A 19668-nucleotide genomic window follows, 5' to 3' on the forward strand; every position below is an offset into this window, starting at 1 on the left:
AAAGACTTAATTTCATAAGTACAGTCCACATACGGCAGACCCGACCACTTGCACAAAAACTCATCGGTCACTTCACCTACCACATAAAAATGTAATCCGACATATTATTCTCTCTAATTTACGGCATTGGTCCACCAAATCCAATCGGAGTTCTTCCTCATATTCCAAATACTCCAAGGTCTCAGGATCGCAGTTTTTCTTCCTGAAATTAATTTATTTCTTACGTGGCTTCTTTTTTATTTTCTCTTGCTATATAATTTTTGACTTTTTGGAGTCCTCCAATGGTAGCCATTCCCAACGACTCATTACTCTCCCACGTCGAATGAATATAAGATAGGCCTTTCCATTTAATGAGGAATTGCTGTTGGAGAGGACCAGTTCCAGTCTTGTTTGGATCTCCCTCAAACATGCAATTGTAGAAAGTAGTAGCATCTCCAGTCGCCCCCAAAAGCCCCTGTCTCATGTCCAGAACTGTTTCGATGGCTGCGGACAACTCCTCGTTAGGTTGATCCACCACTTGGTCTTTACCAAGTCCACTGTGAGAAGTACTACTGGAAGAACTTGTGCTATCCAATACAGCCTCATCCTCCTCCCCTGACTCACTACTGCTTTTATTTTACTAAAAGACCAACTCTCTGGCCACTACTCGAGTCCTTTTTGTCCCACGTCGACTATCTGTTTTATTTACTCGGGCTTTTCTCCGACGGGCATTCCTGAGAGGATTCTAGAATAAATTATACTTTAGATAATTGAGTTCTTTGTCGTCCTCCATATATTCGAGGGTACTGGAAATGTTAGTTTTAAGAAGAGTACTCCCAATCTAAGCGAGAGTGGTTGTTCTGAGTCTTATTTTGTTGTCTACGCTTCTTGGGGTAGTCGAATTCTTCATAGGAATCGTCCGAAAAGTCATTCATCCTAAAAACAGAACATTTAGGTAAGAAATAGATGGTGCATAAAACCGAAAATTGATAGTATGATTGATATAATACTATTTAATAGTGTTTATGTTCTATATTTAAGGTAAATAATTCACACTAAAAACTTTTTTAATAAAAATAGTATATATTTAATTATAAGAAAAGCACAACATGAAAATAATGCCAATGCTTAATATAATAATTAACTTGTGTATGATATTTACACATATAAATATTTTTTATCAACATTTAATGTAATAATATAACTAAATGTATTTAGCTGTCCAATATTGTATTTTTTGTCATCCGATTAATTAAATTCAATTAAAGAAAGTTTAGCCAAGTATCAAAATTGGAGCATTTTTAAAGAGGAAAAGGTCATTTGTTATATTTTTGGCCTATTTAGCCATCAGGAATGATCCATATTGTAAGTTTTGTAACAATCGTTAAATTTTAGTTATTTATGGCCAGTTTAAATGGACTTTGATAATAAAAATATTCTGAACGTCACTAGAAATGCCACTCGAACATAATTATTTACTTTGACAATACTTAATGTTTATTCTTAATGAGAATTTTAAAAAGGAAATGCATCTATTTATAAACTCGGTCAAGTTTTTGTCTCATTTTCTCTAATTATTAGGACCATTATCTCTATTTATTGTCTAAGTGGCGATAGCACGGCAGCAGAGATTGTTTTTAATAGGAACTTGTCGACAAATAAATGAATTTAACCATTGACTAAGTTAAGACTACATTAAAACACTGAATATTACCATTATAATCAAGCTTAATCAACTAATAAAAACGTCGTTAATAATTAAAATTAATCAACAAATTTTTGTTGCCTTCAAATGTGATATGTGATCGAAATAACTCCATCATTTCTCTCCACTCTCTACGTTTATACCTTTCCGTGCGATAAACAGTCCAAAAACAAATAAATAGACATAAAGAGATTTTATGGAGATTAACCTTTTTCTACTTCTTTCAATAATATTTCGAAATGGTTACTTAAGACAGTTGGGTATGAGTCTTTACGTGATGACTGGAGAGAATCTTTTTTGATGCTTCTTGAACAAGTTAGTTAGCGAGAGGCTCCGGATTGCACTTTTTTGGAGGTTTATAGAGCCAGAAAAAAAGAAAGGATGGAAGTGTCTGAAGTTCTAAGCTTTGGTCACTTTAGACCAGGGGTGTCAAACTCATTTCGCTTTGAGGGCCACATTATGTAACAATTTCGCTTCGAGGGCCGCATTTATAATAATTTCTCATTAAGGGAAGATTAATTCTGATATTTATTATGATGAATAACCAAAATAAGAGAAACTAAATTATTCAATTATCGCCCTTTAATTTTGGTGAGAGCTGCTTCCAGAGCAGGGGTGTCAAACTCATTTCGCTTTGAGGGCCACATTTTGTAACAATTTCGCTTCGAGGGCCACATTTATAATAATTTCTCATTAAGGGAAGATTAATTCTGATATTTATTATGATGAATAACCAAAATAAGAGAAACTAAATTATTCAATTATCGCCCTTTAATTTTGGTGAGAGCTGCTTCCAGAGGATTGACATCTTTTTTTAGATACAATTTTTGATATGTCAGGCTGAGCTATTCGTGTAGTTCCGACTAAATGTTCATCAGTTAGTCTTGTTCTTTGAGCAGTTTTTGTCATTTTCATAAATGAAAAAAGCTGTTCACACACATATGTCAAACCAAACATAGCAATGATTTTTGTTGCAAACTTTTTAAAGTTTTTAAACTTTCCAGGAAGATATGAAAAGAAAGCAGATATTCCAACCTCCAAATATTTAGCATTAAGTATAGAATCTGATTGGATTTCCAATAGTTCCATTTGTAAACTTTCATCTGCATTGGAAACATTAAAAGAGAATGGTGATGCGAATAATGAAAATTGGTGTTCAAAAAACGAAAAATCATTAAATCTTTCTTGAAATTCCTTTAACAACGATTGTCTTTCATACTGAGAAAAATTCATTACATTATGTGCATCAACAGTACTCCTGAGCTCTTTGCACGTAGGAAAATGAGATAAATCTTCATTTAATAGCTGAAACTTCCATAATTTTATTTTCGAAATAAAACACTTGATATGATCTGACAACTGAGTTATGAGTTTGTCTTTGCCCTGCAATTCTAAATTAAGGTCGTTCATATGTGTGGTAATATCCACTGCAAATGCCAAATCTTTGATCCAAGATTGACTTTTCATTTCGTCTGTGTTTTGCCCTTTCATCTCCATAAATAAAATTATTTCCGATCTCAACAAATAAAATCTTTTAACAACTTTGTGAAGTGATAACAAGCGGACTGGAGTATAAAAAGGAATGTCGTGGAACTGATTATTAATATCTGTCAGCAGTTTACTAAACTGCCGGTGGTTGAGGGGATGACCTCTGATATAGTTTACTGTTTTCGTGACCAAACTAATGGTATTTTCCATTTTTAATATTTTTGAACACAAATATTGCTGATGAATAATGCAATGAAAATGAGCAAATGATGACCCGGGATTTACCTTTTCTATTTCAGCTCGCAATTTAGCGGCAACGCCAGCATGTCGTTCAGCCATATTCGGAGCACCATCAGTGCATAAACATACAAGCTTCATCAAATCAAACCCATATTCAAAGAGAATTTGTAGAAGTTTTATAAAGATATCCTTACTTGTAGTAATATCGAGCATTGGTACCAGTTCGAGAAATTCTTCATAAATATTAAAATCTGATTCACACGCTCTAAAAAAGATTGCTAATTGTGCAATTCCAACGACGTCGACTGTTTCATCGATTGCAATTGAAAAATATTCAAATTTTAACAAATCAGACTTTAATTGGTATTTCAAATTCAATGCCATTTCATTAATGTGTTCGGCAACAGTATTTCTTGTTAATATCTTTAAACAAGTGGGCGTCGTCTGGACAAATAATATTCGCTGTTTTAACAAGGCATTGCATGATGAAATCACCATCACAATATGATTTTCCATTTACTGCAAGCATTCTGCTGATTTCATAGCTTGCAGTGACTAATGCAGTACTTCGACTATGATTTTTTGTAAAATGAGTTTGTAACGCAGATAAATTTTTTCGCAATTCATCTTTCAAGGAGCGTTTCTTTTTTATTCCAGAAGAAGCACGTGACATTAACAAACACGATTTAAAAATACAATTAAAAATTTTAATTTTTTTTTTTTTTTTTTTTTTTTTATTTTTTTTTTAAGGAAGTTAATAAAAAGATAAAAAACGCCGAAAAGATAAAAATACATAAATATTCTTCGCTCGCGGACCGCTACCGCGTTACGGCAATCGCTCTGGAGACCGCTGGAGTTGCAGGAAAGGAGACTGACTCGTTCCTCAAAGAGGTCGGGCAGTCCATCGGGAGAAGGCTCAAGGACTCGAGAGAGAGCCTCTGGTTCCGCCAGCGCATCGGCCTGGCCATTGTTCGGGGCAACGCACACTGCGTCCTCGCCGCTGGAACTTAACTATTTTCGGTCTTAATAAATTAACTTCCTTAAAAAAAATAAATAAAAAAAAAATAAAAAAATAAAATTTTAATTAAATGTAAAAAAATAAAAAAATAATTTTTTGCATTTTATAGCCATTAAATCAGACCTCACTTATGTTTGGTAAAGTACGCTGAGGGCCGCACCTATGTCTTTCGAGGGCCACATGCGGCCCGCGGGCCGCATGTTTGACACCCCTGCTTTAGACGCTCATTAGTTAGTTTTTTAATTAAATAGTTAATTTTTTTTATTAATAGAGTTTCTTTGTTTAATATTTTATTTTCCTTAGGTGTTATCACATATATTTTTTTTAAAATTCAGGGCAAGATAGATTGTTAAACATTTTAAAATGTTATATTAAAGATAAATTTTCCATACATTTACTGATTGAAAAAGTCGTTCGATGTTGGCTATTATATGTATTAATTGTCATTTGTGAAGTCTATTTTAAAATATTTCACTTTTTAATACAGTATGGAAATGCCGCCGAAAATAAAAAGTATCTTCATTTTCTCGATAAAAATTAATTCTTTTTGTGTACTTTAAAGTTATCATTCAAAAATATTTCATTACCTTATTATTTTTGATTCTAAAACTTTCCATTGGTCGATATCGCCAGGCATCATGATAGGTACATTTATTATCTATAATAAATATAAAATATTGTTGGTCAACGTATTGATGTCATGTAATAATTATTCTTTTCGACTAAATCGAAATCGCTCTAGTGATATTAAAATAATAGGACATATACAAATTTGTACAATTTTGAAATTGGATACGAATTAACGCACTTTCTGGCCTGTAAAATATTTTCGATTATAGTCTTTGAAAATGAAAAATTATTTTCATAATTTCTTCCACAATTCGGAGTTTTTGTCATGTTTTTATATTTATTATGGTTATTTAGATTTTCAAACAAAAATCGGGATTTACCATTTTGCTTATAATTGTCAAAAATAATTTTTGAATAAATGCTTTTCATTTTATTTTTGATAAATGAACTTCCATTTTTTATGGATGATAAATTTTATTTTCCTTGTAAAACTTAATCTTTAAATCTGTGAATTCATCTTGGTCATAAAATAATCTGTAGTTTTTGTTAAACAAATCATTTTTCTTATTCATTTGTTCCGAAATATTACATATATTGTGCTTTTGATCCAAGAATTTGTTATTTTTATTTACTATTTTTTTCATGTTCATTTCTCTGTGATCAATCAAATCAGAGATAGTTTCATAACGGTTCAAATATAGTTTTTCTTGTAGATCTTTTTCTGATAATATATCGTCTTCTGACAGGCCATTTTCATCGTTATCCAATTGAATATCAATACTTGATAGATTAATAATATCTGAATCATTCTCAAATTGACAATGAAAATTTTCATAATCATATCTATTTTCCAATATTTGCTTGTCGTTGATATATTTACCTCTAAAATCTGAAGAATTGTAATATTCATTTTGAACATTTTTGTCATTATTTATACTATATTGGTCATCGTGATTTTGAAATATAGTTTCGATTTGATCGATGTCATATTTATTGGTATTCTCATTATCACCAGAGATTGATAGTTTGTCGCCTGAAATGGTGGATTCATTTTCTACTGTACATGTATGAGTTTTTTGAGTGGATTTAATATTTTCGGATTCATTTTGACGTATGTCAGTGTTGATCGACATTTTTTGCTCGTCATTTTCTAATTGATTTTTACTTTCTAGAAAACTTTTCAATTTTTGATTATCGCATGTTTCTTTTTTATTTTGAAAATGGCAATTTGTTTCAGGGAAATTTAATTTGTCAGAATTTATCTCTTCAAACAAATTACAGTTTTTAATTTCAATAGTTATGCATTCATCTTCTTCTAACAATTCATTGTGAAGTAAGCTAGAATCAGAATTCTTACTAACTACAATCTCAGAGTTTTGATCAACAAAAATAGCTTTCTGCGAATTGTTAGAATGGAATTCAGATATAAATGAGGTTTCAACTAAAGTATGTATTTTCGGATTTTTAGATTGTGTTTCAATACAAGAATCCGTAGGAAGAGTCTCTTGAAAATCCATTCACAGATAAATGTAATAAAAGATACTTATATATACAAAGGATCTTCGATTATTATATACGTGATGTTAAATCAATTATTAATAATTACGGTTACATCAAAAAATTCTGATATCTACCAGAAAACGAACTTGTTGATAAACTGGAAATTGTTACTAAAAATACTATCAAATTTTACAAATAATCAAAGATTTTTTAATCAATCCGAAAATTTAATGGTGCTATTGGCTTAAATTAAATAAGATCCTCAAAAAGATGAAAAACTAAATAATTTATGGATTTTGTTTTTTGCCATTTTCTTATGACCGCCACACTTTTGGAAGTCTTATTTTTGTCGGATATGAGAGAGCTTCAGTCGTTTTTCCATAGTTACAGTTTTTTTTCGGTTGTTCTGTCGAGGAAAATAAGTTTATGATTAGTTCCGAATATAAACTAGTCTTTAAATGAACACTTTTCAGTTAAAAGGTAAAGAAATGTGTTTTTTCCTTTCAGAGTGATTTTGAACTAGTTTTGTTCGTATAAACATAAACTCTATCACGTGAAAGTGCTTCTTTAGGAACGACTGTTTTATACACTTTTTGAAATGACTTTTCTGAAAAAAATGAACTGTCCAAACAGTGAATATAAATCCTACGTCGACAAGTACTCGTTCCAACAATTTAATTGGCCACATGCAGCAGTTACTTTAAGAAAGGTCTAAGACTAAAATGGTCTGTGAAGTGACTTAGAATAGATTAGTTTGTCTTTTTAAATTTTTTGCTTATAATTTTTTTTATTTTTTAACTTCATATGTAATTAATCATATTACAATTTATCACATTACTTATATCTGTTCTCGTGTAAAATAGCATGAAATAATGTTTTGTGTTATGCTGACTGAGATACAATAGTCCTGTAGTAAATTGCGTGAGTTTAGAGACCACGTTTCATGCCTACAGTACATTATCTTAAATTCGTCTTTTGATAGCGATTGCCTATCTATTTTCATATTCGCAAAATTCTTAGGTTCAGTGATAAAAATTGCAGCTATGTGGTGTTGTCTACTCTTTTAACACAAATTTTATATCATTTTATGCGCAGTTTTTAACTAGTAGGAGCTGATGGCGATGTTGTCAAAAATATTGCAATAGATCTATCAAAAGCCTTTGACTCGGTTAATAGGAACACCTAATGACAGTGTTGGAAGGGATTATTGACGAATCGAGTCTAAAAATGACTCAAATTCTTTTATCTAACACAGAGCTCCTTGTGAGGGTTGAAAAAACCTACTCAAGGAAATTTGAAACAAACATAGGCACTCCTCAGGGAGATTCCCTGTCTCCACTACTATTCACAACATACTTGGAGGCTGCTATGAGGGAACTGAGATCATTATACTAAGGAAATATAAAAGAAGTGATTTATGCTGATGATATTGACCTAATCTCTGAAGACAAAAAACTCCTGGAAGATGTACTAGAAAAAGCACCAGATATACTTGGCAAATGGTTCCTTATCGTGAACAGAGAATGGACAGAAATAAAAGAATGAATAACTGATCGAAAAGAAATTGAGGAACATTAAGAAACTTGACTGTCTATTAGGAGACAGTTAAGATATCATACGAAAAAAATCCTGGCAAACGCGGCATTACACAGGCTAAAAAACCAATGGCTAAAACGGAAAGGGAATAACATAATACAAAGGATAATGCCATACGACACATTTATCAAACCAATCCTCCTGTGCAACTCTGGAACCTGGGACAAAACAAAAAAGTTTGAAAGGCTCGATTTAAGAAACATAACTGGAATGTCCTGGCTATCCAGGATCTTGCAAGTGTGATTATACGCCAATAGCTCTTTTTGGAGACTTTTTGGACACGTCCCGAGGTTAGATCCGACATTATTCCCGAACATCGCTTTCTTGGAAGATATCCTCCCAATTGTTTACAAAAAGATTTAAAAACCGTGAAGAAAACATTGGCATCCGGTGACGATTTGAACTCTTTGAAGAACTCAGCTAAAAACAGGAGAGCTTAGAGCAATCTAATTAGTTTTCTAATATCTTTTGCTGAACATGCGGGGTTATAAACATTATGGCTCTCGTGAAAGTGCTAATAATAATCGGACTTGAAATTGCAAAAAAAATTCCTGTATGTTTCAGTTTAAATAATCTGATAAGTAGGGCAATTAGTGCTAAAATGCTATTTTTACTTTGTATATTTTTTTTAATATAAAATTGAATTTGGAATAATTATTTTTTAATTTTGTTAAAAAAAACATACATTATAAATGCTATAAATGCTATTTGTAATTTTAAATGCTAATTTTTTTTAAATGCTAATTTAAATTGCATTTAAATTTTTTTAATGCCACCCATATTAAATAAAAAGAGTAAAATATCGTGGAAAAGAACCCATAGTCATATCGAAAAAATTGGCAAATGGTGCCAGGATAAAGGCTTGTCTTTATCTTTTGAAAAAAGCACTGTTTGCTGGATTGGTGAAAGGAGAAGGAAACCGGATGTTTGTATTAACACCGGAGCGATAAAACCCGTGGAGGATCTTAAATACCTCGGAATAGTTGTGGATGCAACTGGTTCATTCAAGATGTATATAAGAAAGAGAAAGAACAAGGCTACCCAAATGTTGAAAGCTCTGATGCAATTCCAGCTGAAACCGGAAACGTTCTTATACGTATACTCTGCGTGTATAGAACCCTCCTGATCTATGGATCTCAAGGATGGTTCGGAAGCTGCGAAGGAAAGAAACATATTGATCTTTTGGAGAAAACGCGGAGATATGCCATTAAACTGGCACATGGCTTGGACTTAAAATCCAAACTAACCCCAGAGCTGGAGGGATCGGTACGATCCATTGAAAAACTGTGCATCACTTAAATAAATAGTGGTGCAAGGGGTCGTTATTTTATCGAAGGGACATCTGGTGTCCCATTAGAGTGACCCCAATCAGCAAACAAACTTGTTTCTTCCGTCTCCTTGGTTTCGTTTGGCTCTTCTCTCCCCCTTTTAATCTAGTGACGAGTTTGTTACATAGAAAATAAACAATTCAATAGTTCAAATAAAATAATTTAGCACGCTATATAGTATTTTGAGTGATGCCAAAACCCAAGTGTTCGTTGCTTAAGAAAGCCAAGCGTATAGTCTCAGAATTCAAAGATAAGTTTTGTATTGCTGACCATGGCCTTCTATTTTGTTCTCTTTGTTTATCCAAATTCAACTGTGCAAAAAAATTTTCTGTCGATTCTCATCGTTCTTCTTTAAAACATCAGAACAATATGCGTATAAATGTAATACAATTATAGGTCATTCATGTGATTCAGTTCAAACAAGATTAACTGAATCAATCAAAGTAGATTCGGTTAAAGAAACGATCACGGAAGCTTTTGTACATGCAAACATCCCGCTATACAAATTAAAAAATGATTCGATCAAAAAAATGTTTAAAACATTTAACATTAACACTCCGTCCGAATTTTCATGCAGAACTACGGTTAAATTTCTTGCACAAAAAAAGATAAATGAGTTGACAAAATTATTAACGTATTAAAGTTTATTTTTTAACTTTTAGAAACGAAAAGATTTTTATAATAATTGATGAAACAGATATCCGAAGGATGCAAACCACTAGAAAATCATGCCAATGCTGCTATCATCTGCCAAATAATAGATGACGTCATTAGAGAAATGAAGATTATTCGTGACAATTTTTATCTGTTAATCTCAGATGCCGCTCCTTATAATTTCTGGTGATATAAAAGTATCTAAATAAATAGGCGGTAAAACTTTAATGGTCATGTATAATAACATGCATCATGTGACCCAGGTGTTCTCAACCGGGGGCGAATCGCCCCCCTAGGGCGAAAATTTTGTACAGGGGGGATAATTTTGTACAGGGGCGATAATATATTTAATAAAAAATAAAATTTATATTTATTAAAAATTGTTTTAATAATATTTTTAATGGCAAGCCTAATAATTTAGACTCTAAGTGGATTTAGTTTTGTCAATCATAATACACAATGTGAAAAAATAGACTGGAAGTGTGTTATAGAGGCGATATACGTTTAAAGTTGAGCAGAATTAAACCCGACATAGAATATTTAGCGAGTAAACATCAATATCAAGGGTCTCACTAATAATTTTTAATAAAAATTCAATTTTTTACATTTGATTTATAATTTTATATTTTGATTTTTGAGTTATGTACAAAAAACAACCAATTAAGGGACAATGCCCAAAAATTTTTAAATTGTATGTGGACAAGGGGGCGATAAAATTTCAAAGGGGGGCGACAAAATATCTAAGGGGGCGATGAACAAAAAAAGGTTGAGAATGCCTGATGTAAATAATCCCGATATTAAGTTGAAATTAACGGAGATAAAATTTTAATGTTATTTTTATTATTTTGGCGCCTGGGGATCATATCGAACACAGAGAGAGGATGCGTAGTCTGATTGGGAATGTCGGGATCACCTAATTAATCTTGTTTTCTGGCCTGACGGTGCTCTTGTTTTTTAAATAAATAAATTTTTATTATTTTAAGTTATAGATTTTACAATTTAATGCTAGATTTGATCATTTAAGTGCTAATTTTTTAAATTATAAATGCTAGATTTAGCGCTAAAAATTTTTTTTAAGTGCTAGAAAAAAATTGCCCTACTGATAAGAATTCATTAATCCTCTTATCTACATCGATATTATTCAGTCATGATTATTTGTGTTTTAATTTTATACATTACACAAAGTTGAAGTCACCAGACCGTATCACGTGGATACAATTGGTACCTTTCTCATTTTTTCAATTTTGATCTGTTGTAAATCTTCAAAGATACTACTGGAATTTTACTAAACAAAATTGATTTTTCTTTTTATTACAAAAAATTCGGATTCTGTAAATCGACTGAATCATTCAACGCTATAGATTTCGCTTAATGATATTTGGATTTTCTTCATTTTTAAGGCCAAATTCTCGACAGAAGTGAATTTCTATTTATATTAGTACTTAATTGTGTTTCCTCAAACGATTTCCTTTAGAGAAGATGAGGAAGAAGGGGAGGAGGTGCGTGGAGTGCCACCTTCTGCTCACTTCGAAGGCTCTGGACTTAGTAAAATTACTTAGTTAATTAGTTTCTTTTTTAATAAACGGTAAGTTTTAAAAATCACTTTTAAGTTTATGTCAAAAAAAATCCCAAGAGTATACTTGCAATCCCAAAAGTAGCTGGAAACAGAAAAAAACTTTTTTAGTAACTAAATATACATTGATGTTTGTCAAAGTGTTATTATCATTTAATTGATTGATCCGGTATGACATAAATAAAATAATTATTGAAACATTTCTAAAATCTTATTTAAATAACGTGACCTATAAAACCCCTAGAATTCCTGTTTTAGAATGAAAATAATAATTTTTTTCAATAAATTAAAAACAACCAACACGACTCTAATGACTTCGAATGATTTTAAATTGTGGTTTATTGACCACAGAAGTTGCAGAAAAGAGTGTTTATCATACCGCAAATATTGATTCTTGTTTTTAATTGAATTGATTGCGTTTTTTAATTTATATATAATGCTATATAAGTGCAATTATCCACTAATTGATGATATTCTTGTCTCGATTCCTGACATTTATACTTTTTAATACAATTTGTTCAGGTTTTTTATTTGGTTCAAATAAAATAATTAATTGACACTTATTTTATAGAAGAATTAAATTGCAGTCAAATTTTCGATTGTTCATCGTGCATATCTTTTGGGTGTTCATGGTGTGGTCAGGTTGATTATATTTAAATAAGATTTAAAGGATAATTACACGGACATACGATGTTTCCCCATTTCTCGTGACTCTAATAATTGCAATAACACAATAAATAATACAAGCTATGCTATAATAACTGTATTTATAAAATATTTTATTTCATTAGAATAATATTGATGCAAATTCGGGTCAGTTATATACTGAAACAATTAAACTAAATCTCAGACCAAGTTTATATAATTGTTAATATTAGTGAAGATTCCGTACTTACAACGAAAATCAAAGTTCTCAGTAGTAATTCCTCTAAACTTGACGTGTATTTTCTGGTCGATGGGAGTAAGTCATTAAGTGAAGGTCGCCTTACTATTGCTTCAAAATTGTCACTAGCCCGTATTCACTTAAAATTAACTTTTTAAAGTAAATAAATTAAATTCTGATGTGTTTACTCATATTCGAGTTGGAATGGGGATTTTCGATGATAAACCGACTCTACCCTTTACTGATGATTCTCGTTTGAAGTAAATTTAGTGCTTAATTCCATTTTAGAGCTGGGGGTGGCTGTGGAGGTGATATCTGCTATTTTGGATATTCTTATTACAATGCTATGTCTCTGAACAACCAGACTTATGATTTTTCAGTATATAACTTAATATCTTAACTGTGATTTAGCAAAAATTAAACACTTTGCCTTCTGGAAGTCGAATGTCTGACTCCAATGGAGGATTCGATGCTTTACTTCAAGCAATGACGTGTGAAGTAATCAAATTATATAGCCAATATTAGTCTCAAATTGGTTGGTCGGATCCAACAAGAATAATAGTATATCTCTCAAACTCACTTCCACGGACAGCCGGGGAAGGACAGGTATGAATGATGAGTAAGTATAATAGTTGGGATATATTTTAACAACCAATGACCGAAAGTGTCATTTAGTGGATTCAAAATATGATAATTATTCACTTTTACAAGTTAGGGTTGCGTGATTGATTTTTAAACAGGACTATCCCTCTGTTGAGGATATTGCACTACTCTCAAGGGAAGGGCGATTTCGAATATTGTTTGTAGTCAATTCTACTTTTGCTGATTTTTATAAACAAATCAGTGAAAATATTCCTGGCAGTCATTTGGTTACATTTGACAATAATATTAGTAAACTAGATATACTTACTAGTCTGAAAGTATGTACTTTGTTTTAATATAGATTTTAATAAATTCAATTTCGCTTGATTTGGGTCCATATAATAACAAATATAATGTCAAACTACGTTGTCCGAATACTGAACTACATTCTTTTCCTGTAACGTGCTTAGCATCAAAATGGAAACAATTTGAAGTCGAAATGACTGGTGAATATTCCTTAAAAGAAGAAACCTCTAACTTTTTGGAAACATTTGGAATTCCTTCAACTATCAAATTTGTAGTTGAACAAAAATTTTCCCGTTCTTGTCAAGTGACCAGTCATTACTCACAATTAGATAAGGAACGAAACTTATTTGACAAATGAAGTTTGTAACGAAGGAACTACATGTCAATACAATGACACTCTTTCTTTAATAAATGAATGCATAAAGTTAACATTTGACTTTTTTAATTGCCTAGACCTGGTAGCCAGTTAGTATGTTCAGGGAGAGGAATATGTATAAATGGGAAGTGTGAATGCGTTAACAACTTCACTGATTTATCTGATAATTTGGCTAATAATATTGCAAATGACAAATATTGCGAGATAGCTACTGGATGTTCAAGGTATAAAGGAGAACTATGTGGAGGTAAGTCTATTAAGCAACATTTTAGGCAATGGAAGATGCATTAATGGCAAATGTTTTTGTAACCCTGGATACACTGGACCCGATTGTGGCTGTAGTAACAGCATTGATAATTGTATGACGCCACGAACAGACTTACTTGGAGAATATGTAATTATTTATTACTTTACTTTAAATTAGCAAATTTGCAGCGGAGTTGGTCAATGTGTTTGTGGAAAATGTCAGTGTACTGACGACTCTTTGATGGAAGGTTCAAAATGTGAGATCACTAACAAGGTTTTAAGTCGATATTCAATCTAAGAACTATTTTTCTTTGTGTGCTTTTCACCAAAAATGTGTGATGTGTATTGTCAGCGGGAATACGACTTGTGATTCAATTTGTAATGCAAATATGGAGACGATTGTGTCTTACAGAAACGAATTAGACCAATACAATTGCTTTGTAAATATGCCCAATAAGTGTCGTGTACAATACAGTGTTTTTGTATTGACGAATGGGAAGCATTCTGTTTTTTTACAGGAGGAGAATGGTTATTTTTCATTTGATTAGTGCAGGCTGCCACTTTCGAAAAACCTCGAGAGTTATTTGGGAGGCTACTTTAGTCGTGATTGCATGGTTTTTACTAGGAATTGTCGTTTCAATTATTTTACGTTGTCGCGCTATACAAGTTAATAAAGAAGAGTGCGAGAAATTTGTAAATGACAGTAAAGATATTGTGTGGAAGGTATAATAGTATTATTTATGTTAAGGATGTTCTAACACATACAGATAGTCAATATTCTGATTTTAGAGGTCACAATTATTATATTGGTGAAAATAATCTTTAATAAATTTCTCAAAGTTGCAGATAATAAAATTACATGTAAATGACGGAAGAAGATATGTATCCTGTATATATAGGAATTGTAGGTGTTTTTGAACAATCATATATCTACCTTTAAAGTTTATAGAAAGATTTGTATTCTAGTAGGTCTGAATGATGAAGCAAAGCATCACTTCTAATTCTTTCTAACAAATTGAACTGATTTAGTAATCGAAATCTATAATGGCTTCGAAATCAGTAATTTTGACGATTTGTGCTCTCAAGTTTTAATCAATGTCAAACATCACAAATTTTACATGCTAGCCTCCTTTGTAATTTGGTATAGCTCGGAACTTGTAAACTCGCACTTTTTTTTTGTAAATCACCTGAAGTTACAATTAAAATAACAATGCATGCACCGCATTAATAATTAACTTAGGTGTCCAAATTAAAATTATTTTTACCTTCTGGTTTGCTCTCACTATTATTTTCGAGAATTATTTATCTTACAAGACTTTACTCTCAATGAAAATTAAATTCTAAAAGTTGTTTTTAATAAAAATTTAACTTTAAAACTTGCATTTCAATATGTAAAAAATGTATCTTTTAGATAAAATAAAAAATTTCAATAATTTTGATCATCGGCTTAAAAATTCATCTATTTACGCTTGGGCTTGGACATGTGTCAGTCCCAATTTTGTTAGTGGGGGTGGGGGTCCACAATTTTGTCGACCAGTCGTGCAAGAAGAGTACTAGTAGAATACCTTGCCAAACTCAACTCAATGACGTTGCCAGGAAGGCCTTAGAACAGTGTTTCTTAACTTGGTCCCCAGAAATATGTTTAGGACAGTTAATTTTTATGAATAGAAAAATTATATATTCATTTGTCTTGGCAATGTCTTGTCTTGTTATTCTGAAAAGTAAAGTTCGTAACTGACGTAAGGTTGAAGACGATACCAACACTGTACCAAAAATTAAACAGCTAGTTTCTGAGAAGCAGGATAAAAAATCACACTAGCTCTAAATACTATGATTTTTTAATTTTGTTAGCTTTTTTAATTAAATTGTTTTGTTACTGGTGGTCCCCAGAAAAATTCAACAGACTAAAGTGGTCCCCAGTCAAAAAAAGCTTATAAAACACTGCTTTAGAGTCAGCTGATTTCTCTTCTACTCTAGAGTCAATCGGCCTTTTTCGGAGCGACGGAAAGCGTTCTGACGTGATAAAGATTTTTCCTTTCAGGAAAGGCAATTCCCTGATTTGAAATGCCACCTGCATAGACTCTTTTTTGGCGACGATTCTTCCCAAGACTTGCAGCATCCCGGGCTCAGTCACTGCTTAGGTTGAAGAGTCAAAGATGTGTATTCCGGACGCTTTGGAATTTGTCCCCTTGCCTTTGAAACCTCAGGAATTTTCGGCAGGGCTGCGAATTAATTCATCACCGACATTAATAGGAGAATCTCTTCGAAAACAAATGACCAGAGGGAGATGAACTGGTTCTTTCAGCAATTTTCGGTCGCTGAACTCTTCGGAAATTGGCTTAAGCTCTCGACTATCTATTCAACCAATTACCCTGGCTAGCATCTAAATTTGTTTTTGTTATAATTTGAATGCTAAATAATTCATTATAATTAAGTTTTTAGCGTCATTTTAATTAAAAAATGGTTTCGTCCAAATGATATTATAGTCTCAATGCTTAGGTTACGTAAAAATAATAGTGAATACCAAAATCTTGTAAATGTACTACTCCAACATTTAGTAAGAAACTACATCTAAATTTGAAAAATATTAACTTATGAAAAAAGCGAATCAATTTATGATAATTGATGATCGGTATATTCAATTCCTGCCTTTTCAGGGGATTTAAACCTTGTTCATTTACTTGATTTATTTATCAATTCACGTTCCTGTCTTCCTAATTAAGCTACGTAAGATGTCTCTTTTTAAAAATATTTAGAATGTTATTCATTTAGAAAATTAATAAAACGATATTAATGATCAAAAAGTGGTTGGTTAAAATATATTTTTATTGAATGTAAATTTTTTAACATCAAAATCTGTGAAAAACTTACAAAAACATATTTTATTGACCAAGAATAAATATAGATGTTTAAAATTGAATTAATTAGATTCAATAAGTCCACAAGGTAAGATCACCATTGAGGTCTGTAGAAATAAGTTGATCACTATTAGGAGACCATGCGACAGATGATATCCCATCGCTATGAATATAATGCGTCTAATCACAACCTCTTGAGAGGCCCTGTATGTTCAAACTGAGTGACTAATTTTGCTGTATCTGCTTCCCAAATAAAAACAGAACCATTATCTGCTCCAGCGGCAACGTAACGGTTGCAAGGACTAAAAAATTTTAAATAAAATTAATATTTCCTGACCTGATACTTGGTTTTGAAAAAGGGAAGTCTACAAAATACTTATCAGAACTAAAAAACGGTTAAATCAAAAAAAACGCAAATGTTTGGACAATCTCCCATTTGCGCATATCAATTTTAACCAAATTCCTCCCTTGTAAGGAGCAAATTACATGATTATCTAAAATTAGCAATATAATGCAACCAGAGCACAAAGCAGCCCCAGTGATTCTAGTATCCAATTTAGTGTGTGTCATTTGTTTGTCATAACCCTCTCTTGTATCCCATTCTCTCAAGGTTTTATCAAAATGAGAGGTCATGACAACTTCAGTTGGAAAAGGGAGAATATCAACTACAGAAGAACCAGAATGAATGCTACAAATGTCTAATCAAGTTAACAAGTTATCAAATACTTGTTCTTTTTTCGACATCAAATAGTTTGAGTATACGGCAACCAGAAATCATTTTTTTGGTCATTGAATTCGATTTTATAAACGCAACAGCCATAACTTTTGAATAATGATGATTCGTGAACTGAATCGTAAATAATTAAATTCAAAACCAAAGATTTGTTGGTTAAAAGGCTCCACGCAGGTACACTCAGGTCATTAGAAGATGCGGCAAGATAATTATTCTCAGCATCAACAGCCACACAATTAGCACTGAGACTGCAGATACTATAGTGCCTATTTTCAACTAAAATATCTAAAGGATAACAAATTTTTCCTATATTACTGTTGGAAACTTTGAAACTATTTACAGATCCATTAGCATAGCTGGCAAATACCATTTTGTTAGAGAAAACTGCATGATTTGCAGCACATTTATGCAATTTCTACAATGTTGTTATTGAAAAATAAAAAATTACAATTTTAGAGCTATTTTTCATTTTATCTGGAATTTTTGGTTTATTTCTAATAATCAGACATAATAATCTCACTCAAAATCACACATTTCTTGTTTTGTGTTATCGGAAATTCTAATATTTATTATAAAACGATAAACGAAAATGATGTGGCTGATTTTTTTCTGATTGCTTCGTCGGCTTTAATATCTTGTATCATAATCTGATAATTAGCAATATCCTGAGCTTTTCTGTCGAGACATTCTTGCAATTTGAATTTATCCGACTCTAATTCCTACAAAAATTCAATTAAAATTTTGACGGAATAAATTTGTTGATTTCTTATCAGCTGGTTTGAAAGTGTTTCTGTTTCAGTTTTTAGTTCTTCGTTGAGGCACGTAATTTCTCCCAATCTAAAGATAAAACATTATTCGCAATACTCTTCACAAATGCGAGTCAACTGTTCCTCTTGTTTCTCAAAAACAATTTTATTCTCCGCAACGGTTATTTCTTTTTCTTTGTTTAAAGCTTCTATTTTATTATGTAGTTCAATTATTTGTTTAGAAAACTATATCTATAATTAGTTTATCTAACCACAATGTTTTCTTGTTTCAATTCTGATTCACTTTTCTGAAGTGCTTGATAATCATCTTTATTTACACTTTATCAATATTTACTACAAATTTACTTTTTTGATATAAAATTTTCTAAATCTTCCACTTTTAATGTAAGTTGTGAGTTGATAATTTGTAGGTTTTCTATATTAATTCTATTTTCGGCAATAATACTGATCGCATGATTATCTGCAAAAGTAATAAATACATTTTCATACAATTTTCTACAACAGTCGAATATGTTTCATTTACAGATTTTCTTTGAGCAATTAAACGAGAGAATAATAATCTTGCATTTTCTGCATCACATTCAAAGTTTATCATATTTCAAATAAGCAATGATTTTAAATTAAATTCAAATTTTTAATGTAGTTTTATTAATTTAATAGATCAAATTTTTAGTTCATTTTTAATATTATTAAAAACTACCACTGCGGATATCGTCAGGAGTGACAGATGGCGATGCACTATTTATAAAAAAAATTAAAAGACACACGACCATCCTCGTTATCGAAATGTCTAAAGCCTTCGATTGGGTCCATTGTCATGACATACTTATCGAGGTCCTACAAAGTTTTCTGGATAATGAAGAAATGAGAATGATACTGTTTGGTAAGACAGAATAATCAGTTCATATTGAATCGTCTTTCTAAGGGCGGTTCAAAACGAATGTCGGCACACTCTAAAAGACTCTCTATCGTCTCGGCTGCATGTAATCTACCTTGAACCCGCGCCGACAGATGTGAGAACTTTCTACGATAGCTCTGTCACCGAAATTGTCTATGTGGACGACGTTGACTTCGCTTCAGGTAACGCTCTAATCGAAAAATTCTCAGAATACACTTAATAGATAATTTCTCATAATCAACATATCTAAAACCGAATTCACTGCGAAAAAACGCATAGACACCAGAGTTTGCAAAACTTGTAGAAATGTACGAGAGAACGAAGACATTATTCGCGAAGGTTGCTGGCTGAATAGAATAGTCATAAAA

General features: G+C 31.8%; 1 protein-coding gene across 1 annotated transcript; it reads right to left on the reverse strand.

The window, feature by feature from the left end:
- Window positions 1-2455: 2455 nt before the first annotated feature.
- LOC115230383 (general transcription factor II-I repeat domain-containing protein 2-like) lies at window positions 2456-3796 on the reverse strand. The gene has a single exon (XM_029800587.1). The coding sequence runs from the start codon at window positions 3794-3796 to the stop codon at window positions 2456-2458; it is 1341 nt and encodes a 446-aa protein (XP_029656447.1).
- Window positions 3797-19668: the final 15872 nt, after the last annotated feature.

This window comes from Octopus sinensis, unplaced genomic scaffold (assembly GCF_006345805.1).
Source record: "Octopus sinensis unplaced genomic scaffold, ASM634580v1 Contig15464, whole genome shotgun sequence".
Lineage (NCBI taxonomy): Eukaryota > Metazoa > Mollusca > Cephalopoda > Octopoda > Octopodidae > Octopus > Octopus sinensis.

Coding starts and splice junctions, on each gene's coding strand:
- LOC115230383 (XM_029800587.1), bottom strand. CDS start 3,796: ATGGCATTGAATTTGAAATACCAATTAAAGTCTGATTTGTTAAAATTT.